The sequence below is a fragment of the Oryctolagus cuniculus genome, chromosome 8 (genome assembly GCF_964237555.1).
Source record: "Oryctolagus cuniculus chromosome 8, mOryCun1.1, whole genome shotgun sequence".
NCBI lineage: Eukaryota > Metazoa > Chordata > Mammalia > Lagomorpha > Leporidae > Oryctolagus > Oryctolagus cuniculus.
The window spans coordinates 113,209,463-113,223,975 of NC_091439.1; the positions used below are offsets into that span (position 1 = coordinate 113,209,463).

Below are 14,513 nucleotides of genomic sequence, written 5' to 3' on the forward strand. Positions count from 1 at the left end.
CATATTAGGGTTGTATAGAGAAAGGAGGCGACCTCTCTAGACAAACCACTCTCTTTGCTTTATTATTCAGATGGGATCTCAGTCCTCACGAGTGGGATCCCCGGACACCTCTCAGATGAATCCTCAAGAGCTGGGGTCACTTTGGCCCCCAGATCCTCAGGAAGAGGGTCCTGGCTTTCGAGGCCTGGCCCAAATACCCCCTTCATGACGGGGAGGCCTGGCCTCCACAGGGAAGTCTCAATTCTAACACCATACTCCACCATACTCCTTTTCTGAAGGCACGAAGGCAAGCAGGGAGAAACTCCCTGTGTCCAGCTCTTCCTCTACCTTAGAGGACACCCAGACTTACTTTGGACCAGATGCTAGCCCAGCAGGGAGGAGTATGTGCCATAGCGAACACCCCTTGTTGCTTCTATATCAACACCTCGGGAGCGATAGGCACACAAACAGATCAGTGTGGATACAAAGCCTGTCAGTTAAAACCCACCTGACAGCTCAGCTTTGAGAACAACTAAAACCCTGGTTGCCATCCACAGCTTGGGTACCTTCTCTGCTGGGCCCATTCTGTCTGCCACTGCTCACTCTAATGTTTGGCCCATGTATCTCTAACTGCCTTGTCAAGTCTGTCTCCCAGAGGTTAGACTCCATCAAGATGCAGATGGTCCTTCAGATGGAACCCCGCATGGAGCCTGCATTCTGCCACAGCAACCTGGATGGTCACCAGCACCCCTGACCTTCCACACCCTAAGGGCCTCTAGGGTGACGATCCCCTGTCAGCAGGAAGTAGCCGGAGCGACATCAATGCCCCTAGTACCCACAGTAGGAGGGTGTGGATTAAAGAATGGGGGGTTTGAGGCCGGCCAGTGGGGCTGGGGGTCTGTGGACCCCTTCAGATGTAGGTAGAATGTCCTTCACAAGCAGGCTGCCAGCTGTGTCTGGAAAGCCTGTCTCCAGGCCAACTGACGTCCCCCCCACTAACAGCTTCTTGTGCTGCATGTGTGACCGTGCAGCCTTAAATCACACCTCCAGGGTGGGGGCAGGCTTTCACCCAGAGCTGGCGGGGGAGGGGGCTGAGCCCCTGGGAAGAGTTGGACAGGCTTCAAGAGACCCTGGCTATCTTATGTGACCTTGTGGTTTTAAACCATGCCTTCAAGTCAGTTGCAATCTTCCACCCAGAGCTAGCAGGGCAGAGGGCTGGGCCCCTAAGGAGACAGTCTCCAGGAGACCCTGCTATCTCCCTGAGCCCCAAACCAATCAACATACATACGTGAAACCCCTGTCTAATGGGCATCCCCACAGGATGACCCAAGGAGCACATAGTAATGCCTTAAAAACCTGGGTCACTTCCTCAAAGCCAGTGTCCTGCTGGCTCACGATGCATACATGTGTTCCCACCACTGCTGTACACCAAGAGGTGAGGTAGCCAAGGGGCCGCTCTTGCTGGAGCCTGTGCCGTGGTGTTTGGACATTCATGGCTCCCGACCCCCCACTGCAAACAGTAAGCTAAGTGAACCCTTTTCTTCACAAGTAGCCCGTGTCATATATTGCATGACAGAGAGGAAAAGCTGGCTAATCAATAGGGCTGCCTTAGACTTCATTTACTATTTTTTCTATATTTCTTATAATTATCACTGACCACAGGTATGCAAATTGATTCAGTGAGTGGATCTTGTAAAGCCCAATCATGCTGTGTCCTAAATAGCACTCTGGCCTCAGAATCAGCCCTAAAGGCATTCGGATCTGGCTGAAAAGCCCATGAGAGTATTTCAGGCATGGAAAACCAAGACACTCTGGCAATAAGATCTCTGTGAGTGAGATCCCAGTGGAAAGAACAGGTCTTCAAAGAAGGAGGTACCTTTCTCTGAAGGGAGGAGAGAACCTCCACTTTGACTATGACCTTGTCTAAACAAGATAAGAGTCGGAGAACTCAGAGGGCTTCCATAGCCTTGGAAACTCATGACTGGAGCATAGGGAGATTACTGATGCCATAGACAGGAGTGTCAATTGGTAAAGTCAACAACAGGAGTCACTGTGCACTTACTCCTCATGTAGGATCTCTGTCCTTAATGTGCTGTACATTGAGATTTAATGCTATAACGAGTACTCAAACAATATATTTCACTTTGTGTTTCTATGGGGGTGCAAACTGTTGAAATCTTTACTTAATCCATACTAAACTGATCTTCTGTAAAAAAAAAAAAAAAAAAAAAGAAGAAATTAGCAATTCCCAACTTGACTCTCACTGGGATTAAACATGACAATAGGTCTGATCTGATTTCATCATCATTTAAAAAAATCATCTATTATTTTTCACTTTATGTTTCTGTGTGGGAGCAAACTGTTGAAATCCTTACTTAATGTATACTAAGCTGATCTTCTGTATATTAAGATAATCGAAAATGAATCTTGATGTGAATGGAAGGGGAGAGGGAGTGGGAAAGGGGAGGGTTACGGGTGGGAGGGACGTTATGGGGGGGAAGCCATTGTAATCCATAAGTCATACTTTGGAAATTTATATTCATTAAATAAAAGTTAAAAAAAAAAGCCCAATCATGCTGGATTAGTCATAATAGTTTCCCGATTCTCTTCAATGTTTTATCACATGCAAATGAAACAATTTTTACCTTTCTGTGTAATTCTTTTTAATAATATTTTTACTCCCATTTTACCTGAAAGACGCACACACACACACACACACACACAGCGGGTGGGGGTGGAATCTTCCACCTGGTAGTTCACTCCCTGCAACAACCCAGGGCTGGATCAGGCTGAAGCTGGGAACTTGGAAATCATTCTGGGTCTGCCCTATGGGGGGTGGGGACCCGAGTACTTGAGTCACCAACTGCTGCCTCCCAGAGTGCACATCAACAGGAAGGGACTGGCACTTGGACCCAGGTGCTTCCCGATGGGATGCGGTGTCCCACGGAGTATCTTCACCTCCCTGCAAAGCGCCCACTCTTTTTTTGAGGGTGGTGAATGGTATACTCTTAACTCTTCAGTTCTATCAATGGCGGAAATTGTTAATTTTCTATTCTCTAAAAATTACCCATGTTACCTAATTTAAAATTTATTGGCATAAGATATTTCACTGAGGTCAGTGCTGTGGCATAAGGGATAAAGCTGCTACCTGCAGTGCCGGTTCAAGTCCTGGCTGCTCCATTCTGATCCAGCTCCCTGATAATGCACTGGGAAAACAATGGAAGATGGCTTAATTGCTTGTGCCCCTGCACCCATGTGAGAGACCTAGAAGAAGTGCCTGGTTCCTGCCTTTGGATCAGCCCAGTTCCAGTCACTGCAGCCAGGGGATGGAAGATCTGTCTCTCTCTCTTTGTAACTCTGCCTTTCAAATAAATCTTTAAAAATATAGTTCAACATGCTCCTTGTTATTTTGAATTTTTATTATTTTTTTTAAATTTTATTTAAATAGCAGAGAGACAGAGACAGAGAAAGATCTTCCATCCACTGGTTGTCTCCCTAAATGATGGTAACAGCCAGGCTGGACCAGGCTGGACCAGGCTGAAGCCAGGATCTCGAAACTCTATCCAGGTCCACTACATGGAAGGCAAGGACTAAGTACTTGGGCTCTTACCTACTGCCTCTCAGAACGTGCCACAGCATGAGGCTAGATCAGAAGTGGAGGAGCCAGGATTTGAACCATGCGCTGATACAGGATGCGGCTGTCAAACACCAGTCTCTCCCTCATAATTTTAAGCGTCCTTCCTGTATCTGTAGCTATTGTTCTAATTCCATTGTTTGTATTTTCGCTGGATCTTTCTCACTTTATTTCCCCAGAATTGCCAGCATTCTTACTGCTTATAAGCTTTTTCCTCCCAGGTACCCAGCTTTTGCTTTTGCTGAGCTTCCATTCCCTTGCTTCAATTTTATGAATGTCTGGAATTATCTTTACTGTTTCTTTCCTCTTTCTTCAAGGTGGTTTTACTGTTGTAAACTCACTTGTCTTCAAGCATCAGAGTTTAAGGAAAATTGACTAAGACACAGAGTGGGATAGTTTCACCCAGCTACTTTTTCCTCTTCCTGCAGGCTGGGAAGAGTTTTCTGTTGTTTTCCTTCGTGGTGGGATGGCCCAGTCTCAGGCCAGCTTGTGGAGTATGGCTTCCACAGGCTGAGGATCACCAGGGAGTCTCACAAACGAGAGGCAGTTCTGGGTACCGAGCCTGGTGTCAGATCTCCTTCTTAGAGAGGAAGACTGCAAGAGAGGGCTGGAATTTGGGGTCTTTCTGTAAACCACTGTGTGGCTCTGACCAAGAAATGAGACCACTGAGTTTCCTCCTGCATAAAACAGGGGTGTCTGCGAGTGGTCCCAGACTTCGTCGGGGTTGTATTCATTTGCGAGGGCTGCCAACACAAAGCACCACGGGTTGGGTGGCTTTAACAAGGAGACTTGACTTTGTCATGGTCCTGGAGGCTCAGGGTCCTAGATCGTGGTATCTGCAGGATGGGGTCGGCCTGGAAGCCTCTCCTTGGCTTGCAGGTGGCCTCTGCTTGGTGCACACACATCCTCGGTGTCTCTTTCTCTCCGTACAAGGACACCAGCCCAACTGGTTCAGGGCCCAACCCTCCTGATCTCTGGCATCTTAATCAGCTCTTCAAGGGCCCTGTCTCCAAATACAGTTACAGCACCAGGACTGGGCTTTAGTGATTCCCCACACGCACTGGAGGGAGACACAGCTCAGCCTGCAATGTGAGTCCTATAGCTCCAAGGTTCAGCATTAACTGCCTAATATGCAACATCCCCAGGAAGGAACTGAGGGGCAACATACTCCAGATGGTCTCTCTACCAGTCATTCCCCAGGCATTCAAGAACCAGATCAATAAGCAAAGATGGCCCAGACCAACAGGCAACATTCTGGTAGGAGGCGGCCATGAAATTCCCTTTAAGCCCACTGACCTCCGAGCCCCCTGGAGCTGCAGGGCAGCTGTGGGCACCTGAGCATTCCCCCTCCACACAGCATCTGCAGCAGCTTTGTGACCTGAGCAGCAAAGGCATCCTGGGGGGCTCCCAGTCCCAGGCAGAGCAATCAGCACTAGCACACAGAGGCCAGGCTGGCTCCCCGAACCCACGACCACATTTCTAGCACAGATATAAAAGGCAGCCGTGTTCACAGTATTCTGTATTCTGAGTTGAACCTATATAGCTGTCTACTTTGTTCTAAGCTTTTGTTGTTTTAGGGAGAGGGTAAAGGAATATGCTTTTGGCTGGGAAAGGGACAGACAGGGACCTAAGTCTGCCTGCTTGCATTCCTTATAAATCCTGGTCACCCTCCGTGTGTCTGAAGAAACTCACATCCAGCGAGCCGAGCTGGATGTGGGGTGGGGGGATCCGACGGGTAAGGAAATTTCAGAGATAGCCATCTAGGACCATTGCTTGGCCAATGAACACAACTAGAGTGAGAGCTCAGGAAATTCATTTGCTGAACACACTCTTTCCAAAGCTAATGCTAAATTATGGCTTTACCAACCAATAGTTAATTAAAACAAACACAAAAACCCTGCTAATGACATACATGCTTTTCAAAAAGAAAGCCTAAACACACTAGAGGTTGAAATGACAGAATTCCACCAGCTGCAGTAGCTACAGTTCTCCTTCGTTTCCATCTTGGGAGATGGCACCTGTTCTCTGAGCACAACTCAAAGCACAAGTCAGGTGTCAAGCGGTCTGGGACTGCTGGGGAGGCTGCAATCACCTGTGTGCCTGCTGAGCTCTGGGCCCGGGCTCCGTGGCGAGGTTAAGGCAGGCGGTCCTGGGGAGCGGGCACAGGCAGAGGGGCACACCTGCCGCTCTCTGCTCCCTCAGCAGACGGCCTCTGCTCCCTGGGGCTGCTTCCTTATCTGCGCCAGGTGCTCTCCAGCAGACCTCGCATGCCATGTAAGTATGAAGCTCCACAAAGCGCCACGTTGTTGTGGTCAGCCCCAGGGGCAGTGAGCAATGGCCAGGCTAGCACAAGGAGGGCCCGCTCACTATCAGGGACCTTTCCCCCCAAAAAGGGGGAGACAGTCAATCACACCACCTGCTCTTTCTGAGAAGTGAGGAAATCCAGTTGAGGCTAAACTGTTTTGTTTTGCAAAGCTGCTGAGAATGTTACACTGTGTTCCGGCAAGAGCATGAATGAACATCCTATCCCATGAAAGCAGCCCACACAATAAAATGGACTGGAAATACGTCTCGTCTCATGGTAAGGGCCAGGCCAGGCCTGGGTGGTATCTCCCAGGGGCACAAAGGAAGTGAGCAGAAGCGACCACAGCACCCGAGTCAGGCCCCGACCACTGGGTGCAGAGCCCCATCGCAGGCCCCGCCCGCTCACGTGTGAAACGGCATTTGCATTTCACGGCAGTGCTGGCGGGGCTCCAGCCCTCAGAAGATGCTTTCAAACGCGGCACGCCTGAGTACTGCCGGCGGTATTACAGGTGAGGGCAGCGCTGTGCTTCCTGGTGCCGGGAATCCGGGTTTGCTTTCCTGTTTATTGTCGTGCTCAGTTGAGTGCCCACGACTGTATTCTCTCCCCCAGATTCCCTACTTCTCCTCCTGGCTGAATGATTCATCAAGCGTCTTGGCCCCAGCACAGTGCTGTTTCAGGGAAGGCAGACTCTGGGGAACGAGCAGGGAACGCAATCCCCGCCGGCTCCAAGGCCGGCAGCGTCTATGCCAGCGTCTATGCAGCGTCTACGCCAGCTTCCCTGGAGCTGTGAGGAAGGGCTGGGGGGTGGGGGGAGGGGGCCTACGTTCCGGACGATGAGCCCTGCTGGGGGCTTCATGTACCCACTCCCACAGGCTAAGGGATAAGTAGAACAACAAGCAAAAAACAATTTTTTTTTATGTCCTTGGTTCAATTTGAGATACGGAGATGCAGACTAAGGAGCGGGACCCAGGGTGGCTGTTGGTGGCCCTGGGGGAGATGCATCTTTCGAGGTGCCCGCCTTTGCCTCCGGCCAAAATGAAAAGAAATCTCTAATGGCTTAAAAAAGAAAAAAAATCTCCTTCTGGTCCTCCTCTTTTGACTTTATTATGTCCCCCCAAACAAAGACCAAATCAAAGCCATTAAAAAAACCAAACCACATTGAAAAGGAACTGCAACAGTGGCGTTTTCATTTTGGCAGGTAAGTTACAAATTTGAAAGTGGTCATGGCAAGCAGCTTTCATGACGGCTTCCAATTAATCGTTTTTATCCAAACTACTCAGAGGAGCCGCGAGGCGCAGCAGCCCGTACGCCTCTCCTCTTGGAACACACTTCATTTGCACGTTTTCAGTACTGCCTTTCATATTCACCACAGAATCACTGCTTTTCTTTTAAATGGCTACTTTGAAACAGCTTGAGAAGTTCCCAAGTCTCACAACATTTAAAAAAGAAAATATTCTCTAGACAGGTGTGTGTTTGGCCTGGTTGCTAAGATGCCCATGCCCCACACCAGAGTACCTGGGTGCTCCGACTCCCACAGACAGGAGAGAGCTGGATCCACCCAGTCCCAACTAAAACAGGTGCTTGAGGAGTAAACCAGCAGACTGGGGCTGAGAGCATAAGAGCATGTCTTCTCTCTCTCTCTCTCTCCACCCCCTTCCCTCCCTTCCTCTCTCCATCTCTTTGTCTAGCAACTAAAATAAAAACAAATTTTTTTTGAGAGAAGTCTTTGTTTTCAAGGATAACTTGGAGGGAAAAGGTCCTCAAAGATACAGCACTGCTGTGTCCAAGCCTCATGTCTACACCCACGGACACGGTCACTTGGGGACCCTCGGCAGTGTCCACTGTAGACACCTGTGTGCTGTCTCCACTGAGTACCATGTGGGGTGAACTGGGTGGAGGTTCTTACTCTGTAGACGAAGGAACTGGGGTCCAGAGAGAATGGGGGATTTGCTTCAGGTCAGGGAACAGGCAAGCGGCAGGGGCTCGGGGCACAGGAAACAGTGTACTAGCTCCATGTTCGGTAGGTCTATGCATGTGTGTATAGATAACCTCCTCATCTGTATACAGTCGGAGCCACTGCATCACAACTCAATTCAGAAAAAAAGCAAAATATAAACTTGTAAATATTTGAAAAACCTACAGCCTTATATCCAAGACCAGGCTGGGGCACCCACTGTGTTCAGGGGTGCTGCCCAGGTGTCGGGGTCTTACTTGGTGAGGGCTGTAGTGTAAAATACACTCAGGCTGCCCAGGGCTCACACAGGCGCACTGTCCCTGAGGATCAGACCAGGACACAGAGCACAGCGGAGGAAAGATGCAAAGCAGGGTCACAGGCCCAGACCCGAAACTCAGAACTCTGAAGGCCTTGTGGAAGCGAGGCCTGTGCGTGGTAAGACCACCGAGGGACTGGGTAGGCGGCTGCTCAGTGTGTGATGGGAATGTGGGAGCGAGGGGGGGCCGCCAGCAGCCACCCAACCTGGGCACAGCACACGGTCCCAGACCTGGGGAGCAGCAGAGTGGACAGCGGCTGCTGACGCCAATCCTCGCACGGTCCGTTCCTGCAGCACGACTCTGGTCTGCAGGCGGTGTCATTTGGAAACAGGATTTTTTTTTAAAGAACAAAACAAGAACCAATGTTTCAGAACACGAGATGTTTTCAAGGTTGTATTCTTGGCATGTAAGAAGGAGAAAACAGCCTTTTGGCTTCTGCACTGGAGCAAAAATCAGTTTGTTTGGTGCTTTTTTATTTTTTTTGAAGTAAGTTGCCAGGCAAAAGATAAATTACTCTGTACCACACAGTAAAAAAATTACTTCTGATCTCTGTACTTTAAAAATATCAAAGGACCACCATCAATCATTGAAAAGATTTTCATACAGCGTACGTGGTTCTGTGTGAATGCAGCTTGGACAGTCACGGTATCTACTTATAAAAGATAATGTCCAGCAAGGGTGAGGAAAACCAGAAGTGTGGGATTTGGGGGGGGGGGCACAGAGAGGGAGAGGGAAGCAGGATGTAGAGCTGCAGGGGTGAGGGGGGGACACACAGAGAACCCACCTGAAGAAGCCAGGTGAGGTCCAGGGCCCAGCATGCTGCCCCTGGAATCAGTTGTCTGGGCTGCACTGTGTCCCTCAAGATGTGGCCACTCACACCCTGACCCCCGCACCTCAGAGGGAGATTCTCTTTGGAGACAGAGCCTTGCAAGGGGCACTTAAGGGGGAGCGAGGTCCTCAGGGTGGCCCTGATCTGTCTGCTGGGGCCCCTACAAGAACAGGAGGTTAGGGCCTGGTGTTGTGGCACAGTGGGTTATGCTGGCATCCCATGTGAGTGCTGGTTCCAGTCCCAGCTGCTCCACTTCTGATCCAGTGCCCTGGTAAATGTGCCTGGGAAGGCAGCAGAAGATGGCCCAAGTACTTGGACCCTTGGACCCATGTGGGAGACCCAGGCTCCTGGCTTTGGCCTGGGCCAGGTCACTGTGGCCATCTGGGGAGTGAGCCAGTGAATGGAAGGTGCCTGTCTGTCTCCCCACCCCCACCCACCCATTTCTTTGTCATTCTGCTCTTCAAATAAATAAATACAGCTTTTCAGAAGAGATTAGGACCCACGATGAGACGGCAGGGACACCCATGCACAGGGATGAGACCAGAAAGAAGAGGATGAGACAGAAAGAAGGCAGTGTCTGCAAGCCACTGAGAGGCCTTGGGAGGACCTCACCCTGACCGTGGACTTCCGGGCTCCAGAACTGAGGAAACGACCCCTGTTGTTTACAGCGCAGCCTGCGCCATCTTGTTACGGCAGCTGGAGCAGACAAACACGATTACCAAACTCCGTGCCGTAAGAAACAAGGTCTGTCCCCAGAGTGGGCTCTGCACGGGCTGGCGAACTCGGGCACAAAGGCTGCTGTCTGCCGAGCCCACACACCCGCATCCCGGCCGTCCTGGCACCACTACCCACTCCTCCTAGTAGCCCCAACACATCTCCCAGAGCGGGCACAACAGACGACAACAGCCTCCCAAGTCAGGCCTTGTCCCAAACTCCCCGTTCCCCAGCCTCTCTGGTAGCGCTGGGCACAGCCGCGGCAGAATCAGCACAGCCTGGGCCTTACAGCCACGAGCCCTCTAAGCCTTCGTCGCTACCAGAGTGCAGGAGCGGAGTTACCACGAGGTCTGCCCGAGAGAAGGGTGGGGCAGGGACCCCCAGGTGTGAACCAGGCGGCCCCGAGTGCCGCGTGGCTGGGCCTGCACCCGGATGCACGGCTCTGAGCAGCTGTGAGCGGACTGCGAGGTGGGAAAGGCCTCGGGTCAGATGAGACTCCCCTGTTCCTTGGGAGCTGCCCTACGGCTGCCAGGACACAGCAGGATGTCCAGGACACTGACATGGCTCTGGTGGGCCACATACCCAAAGGTCCCAGGCCCCATGGAGGGGTTTGGATGCCCTGCCTCCCGCTGTGGACCCCTGGCCATGTGGCTAAGACCCCAGAATAGAGGCCCTGATGTGAACACTCGACAGCCATGGCCATCCACTAGAGCTCCCCCGGCCACCTCCCACGCGGGTCCCCACCACAGCCCCGTCCATCTCTGCACCCATGTTCCTACCTAAGACCCATTTTTCCGACAGGTACACGACTGTTTCTTTCTTCTTTCCGCTGTGAGGCCCAATGAAGATGCTGGCCCGGCTGGGTACTGGGCTGATCTGACCGCCACACAGGTGCACCAGTTCACACAGCTTGGCCCTGGGAGGGCTGCTGGCCGGTGAGATGAACATTGGTGGTTGATCGGCAAAGAGGGTCCCCTGGTACTGCCCCTGGGCCATATGGCGCTCGCGACGGCAGACCTGTGGGGAAAGAGGGACAGGGTGAGGTATGGAACCATCCCAGTCTTTGCTTAGCCTGAGTGAGCAGCAGTGAGAAGGTGGTGACAATACTGGTGTAAAACTGACATTTTCCAAAGTGGTCATAGTACAAACGGACAGGTAAAAATATGTGCAGACTTTCCTATCATCCCAAAGTCTCAAGCCAGGCACTGAGAAGTGATCAGCTGTGGAATACAGTGAGGGCAGTACGTCCACATCTTGTAGATCCTGTGTCAGTCACCAGGGTGACTGGCGCCTCCGAAGGCAGATGCCAGCGGCACCTGCCTGGAGGCAACAATCCAGCAGCTCCGGAGCTCCTGACAGCAAGCGGCCATGGTGGGATCTAAGAAACACAGTGCACCTGGCCTGGTACTCCGCATGGGGAGAGGGAGAAGTCCCACAGTCCTGCCTGAAACACAGCAGGATGGGAGGGGAAAGTCTGGAGCTGCCGATCCAGGAATGAGAGCTGTGATGCGAGCAGGTGTGAAACTGGTGAAACTGTGCTCCGACTAACTCTGATGGAGCCCTGTCCATCAAAGGGAAAACAGGAAGGCTCGGTCATTTCGAATATGCATTTTACTAAGAATCGATCCATAAAGGCTCCTCTTTTGGTGCAAATGCCCTTAGAGAGGGGTTGAGGACGTGGAGTATTTTAAATTCTCCTGTAATGTCTGAGCTCAATGCTCAGGGAAATAAGTGGTTTTGGCAGTGGGGGGTGGGTGGTCTGTGGGGAAAGGGCAACAGGGGTCCTTGAAGGAGTGGACGTGGAGGTGGGAGGTAGGGAAGTGGGGGTGACAAATAGGACCTGGACCCCAGCATGGCAGGGCAGCCGATGAGCTCCCCGTCCGCACTGCTCACAGAATCTCCGACAGTGACTTGTTCCCTGCTCTGGGTTTTCAATGGGAGGGTGGACCTGTGGGAAAACTGCTCCAGCACCAGGGGACCCACCTAGGACATTCAACCAGGGCCACAGCGCTCCCTTCTCTCACCCCCGGCTCTGACTTAGCACTGGACAGCTTTCGCCCCACTCCAGTGCCAGCGACTGGACCTGTGCCTATTTCTGGACAGCGGAAAAGCTGTTAATTCCATCTTGCGGATAAAGGCACTGAACTGAAGCTTTGCTCTGGCTGAATGGCGAGGCAAGTTGCAACAAAACACTCACTGGTGAACCTCTGGACCACTGCTGCGTGGATGAAGAGGTCAAGAAAGACAACCCTTCCTGCTAAGGCAGGACCCAGCTGCATATTTAAAAGCACCAATTATAAAAGTGATTGATAATGGAAACGATACATGAGCATGTAAAATAAACAGTGCGATTTCCTGCCTTGGACACTGCTGCGTTACTCCAGCCCCTCCTGCCTCCTCTTCTCTAGTGTCAGAACACTGACTTTTTCCTGGGGGTGCCAGCCCCTGGACAGCCGTGTGTTCTCACAAAGGCCCTTCCCAGACCATGGGGAGACTCACGACTGGGCCACGCTCATCAGGGTGATGTCATTTTCCTTGCAAACAACACAGTCCTGACTCACGTGACCCAAGAGTAAGGCTGCTGTGGGATACTGGGAGGTTTCCTCCTTATTATAATCTTACAAATGAGCAAATCTCCCCTTTTCCTTGCTGGGCAAGGCTGAATCTCCACGTGGTATGTGGCCTTACTGAAGCCATCTGAGGCCACAGACAGGCCCAGACGGGTGCCCTGACTCTGGAAAACACATTCCAAGTCTACACCTACAATGTCAGAGCTTGTCCTTTTTTGTACTTTTAATGTCAGGAGAGAATTCTTTTTTTAAAAAAGATGTATTTATTTATTTGAAAGTCAGAGTTACACAGAGAGAGAAGGAGATGCAGAGGCAGAGACAGAGGCAGAGAGAGAGAGAGAGGGAGAGAGAGAAAGAGGTCTTCCATCTTCTGGTTCACTCCCCAACTAGCCGCAATGGCCAGAGCTGCTCTGATCTGAAGCCAGGAGCCAGGAGCTTCTTCTGGGTCTCCTACATGGGTGCAGGGTCCCAAGGGTTTGGGCCATCTTCCACCGCTTTCCCAGGCCATAGCAGAGAGCTGGACTGGAAGTGGAGCAGCCGGGACTCGAACCGGGGCCCACATGGGATGCCAGCACTGCAGGTGGTGGCTTTACCCACTATGCCACGGCGCTGGCCCCAGGAGAGAATTCTTATAGCAATTTTTTATTGATTTGTTTCCAGAAGCCCAGGCCCCAGCCACTTCCCAGAGTTAACCACAGTTAAGGGTTTGCTGTGCATTTTTCTAAATTCTGTAAAATGCATGTGCAAATGTGGTGTCACAAACACACACACACATATATACACAGACACGTATACACGTTTAAGTCCTTCTTTTTCTATGCAGATAAATACTAAATCAAGAGAGAGATACCAAGATGGTGGAATAGGCAGGGAGCTTACTGTTCTAGTCTAGGGGAAGATATTAAAAAAAAAAAAAAAAGCGTGAACAGAGTGCAATCTCAGGCAAGAAGTTAGGGAAAACAGCAGAGGAAACTCCATACAAATCAGAGGAACACTGTGGATCCACATGGAGGGTGTAGACACACACAACAGAGGACCCCAGCAGCCGAGAGCCTCAGCGCCAGCTTTGGAGAGTGAGGTGCGACCAGACTGCAGCAGCCCAAGCCACTGGTGATAAAGCTGCAGGAAGAGCCTGAAGTGAGTCTAACTTGAATCCTGTCAAGGACGGCCTACCTGCCAACCTAGAGGGAAAAAAATATAGGCACGCTTCTCTCTCCCCGACCACCAGGCACTGGCATCCTCTAACTAGCCGAGAGGGGGCAGGTACCATTTTTAACATATGCAACAGCTGTGCCAGTTTGTGTCCGGGTGCCCGGCAAGGAGCCGAGGGGAGATGCCTGAGTCTGGCTGGGAGAATTGGCAGGGGCTGGGTGCTCATGCCTGTGGAAGCCTTGTGTGCTGGGACTGTGAAAACACTGTGGCTGTGTGGGAGGGTGCAGGGCGTGGCTGAGACTTCGGGCAGTCACTCTGGGTGGCTCCACACTTGGGGCTCCCTGATCCCCTGGTGAGGGTCATTGCTGTGGGATCCTTGCTCACACCAAGGACTGCATGGATTCTTTGTGTGTTTCTTGTGAGAGTGCAAATGAATGTTATACTCACTGGGGCTAGCGATCAGGCATTGGCCTCCTTGGAGAAGAGAAATGAATCCAAGACTACACCAACAAAGCAGATTAAACCTGCCCCCTGCCCCGCTAAAAAATAAAAGAGATTTATCACACCCAATTTGGGTGTCACCTTGGACACCCCCCCCCCCCCCACCTGGAGCACTGAACAGAGCTCCCTGGCCACATCAAGTGCACACCTCAGGATATAGAGCAGACACTTTACTCATCCACAGAGGCATAGTCCAAAAATAAAAGCCATCACGGGGGGGAAAAAGCCAACAGTGTCTCCACAAATGCCTAAAAATAAATGCAGCAATTCAAGAAACAAGAATAAGGAAGACAACATGATGCCTTCAAAGGAACACAACAATACTTCAATACCAGAATGTGAAAACAAAGAGACTGAAGAAATGCCAGAAACATAATTCAAAAAACTGATCATAGGATTACTTAGAAGTAATCAGAAGCAAATCCACGAATTAAAGAAATCCAGGTTGGCACCGTAGCTCACTTGGTTGATCCTCCACCTGCAGCGCCGGCACCCCAGGTTCTAGTCCCAGTTGGGGCGCCGGGTACTAGTCCTGGCTGCTCCTCTTCCAGTCCAGCT

The 14,513-nt window shown here is 51.2% G+C and overlaps 1 protein-coding gene across 6 annotated transcripts in view; it reads right to left on the bottom strand.

Moving 5' to 3' along the window:
- Window positions 1–14,513, bottom strand: part of MCPH1 (microcephalin 1) — a 248,781-nt gene that overhangs the window by 6,785 nt on the left and 227,483 nt on the right. For all 6 annotated transcript variants that reach the window (XR_011378483.1, XM_051832685.2, XM_070048125.1 and 3 more), the window contains one exon: window positions 10,512–10,749. Coding sequence is in view for 5 of the 6 variants with exons in the window: in XM_051832685.2 (XP_051688645.2) it covers window positions 10,512–10,749 (238 nt within the window). In the remaining variant the exon portion in view is untranslated. The remainder of the gene's footprint in view (window positions 1–10,511; window positions 10,750–14,513) is intronic.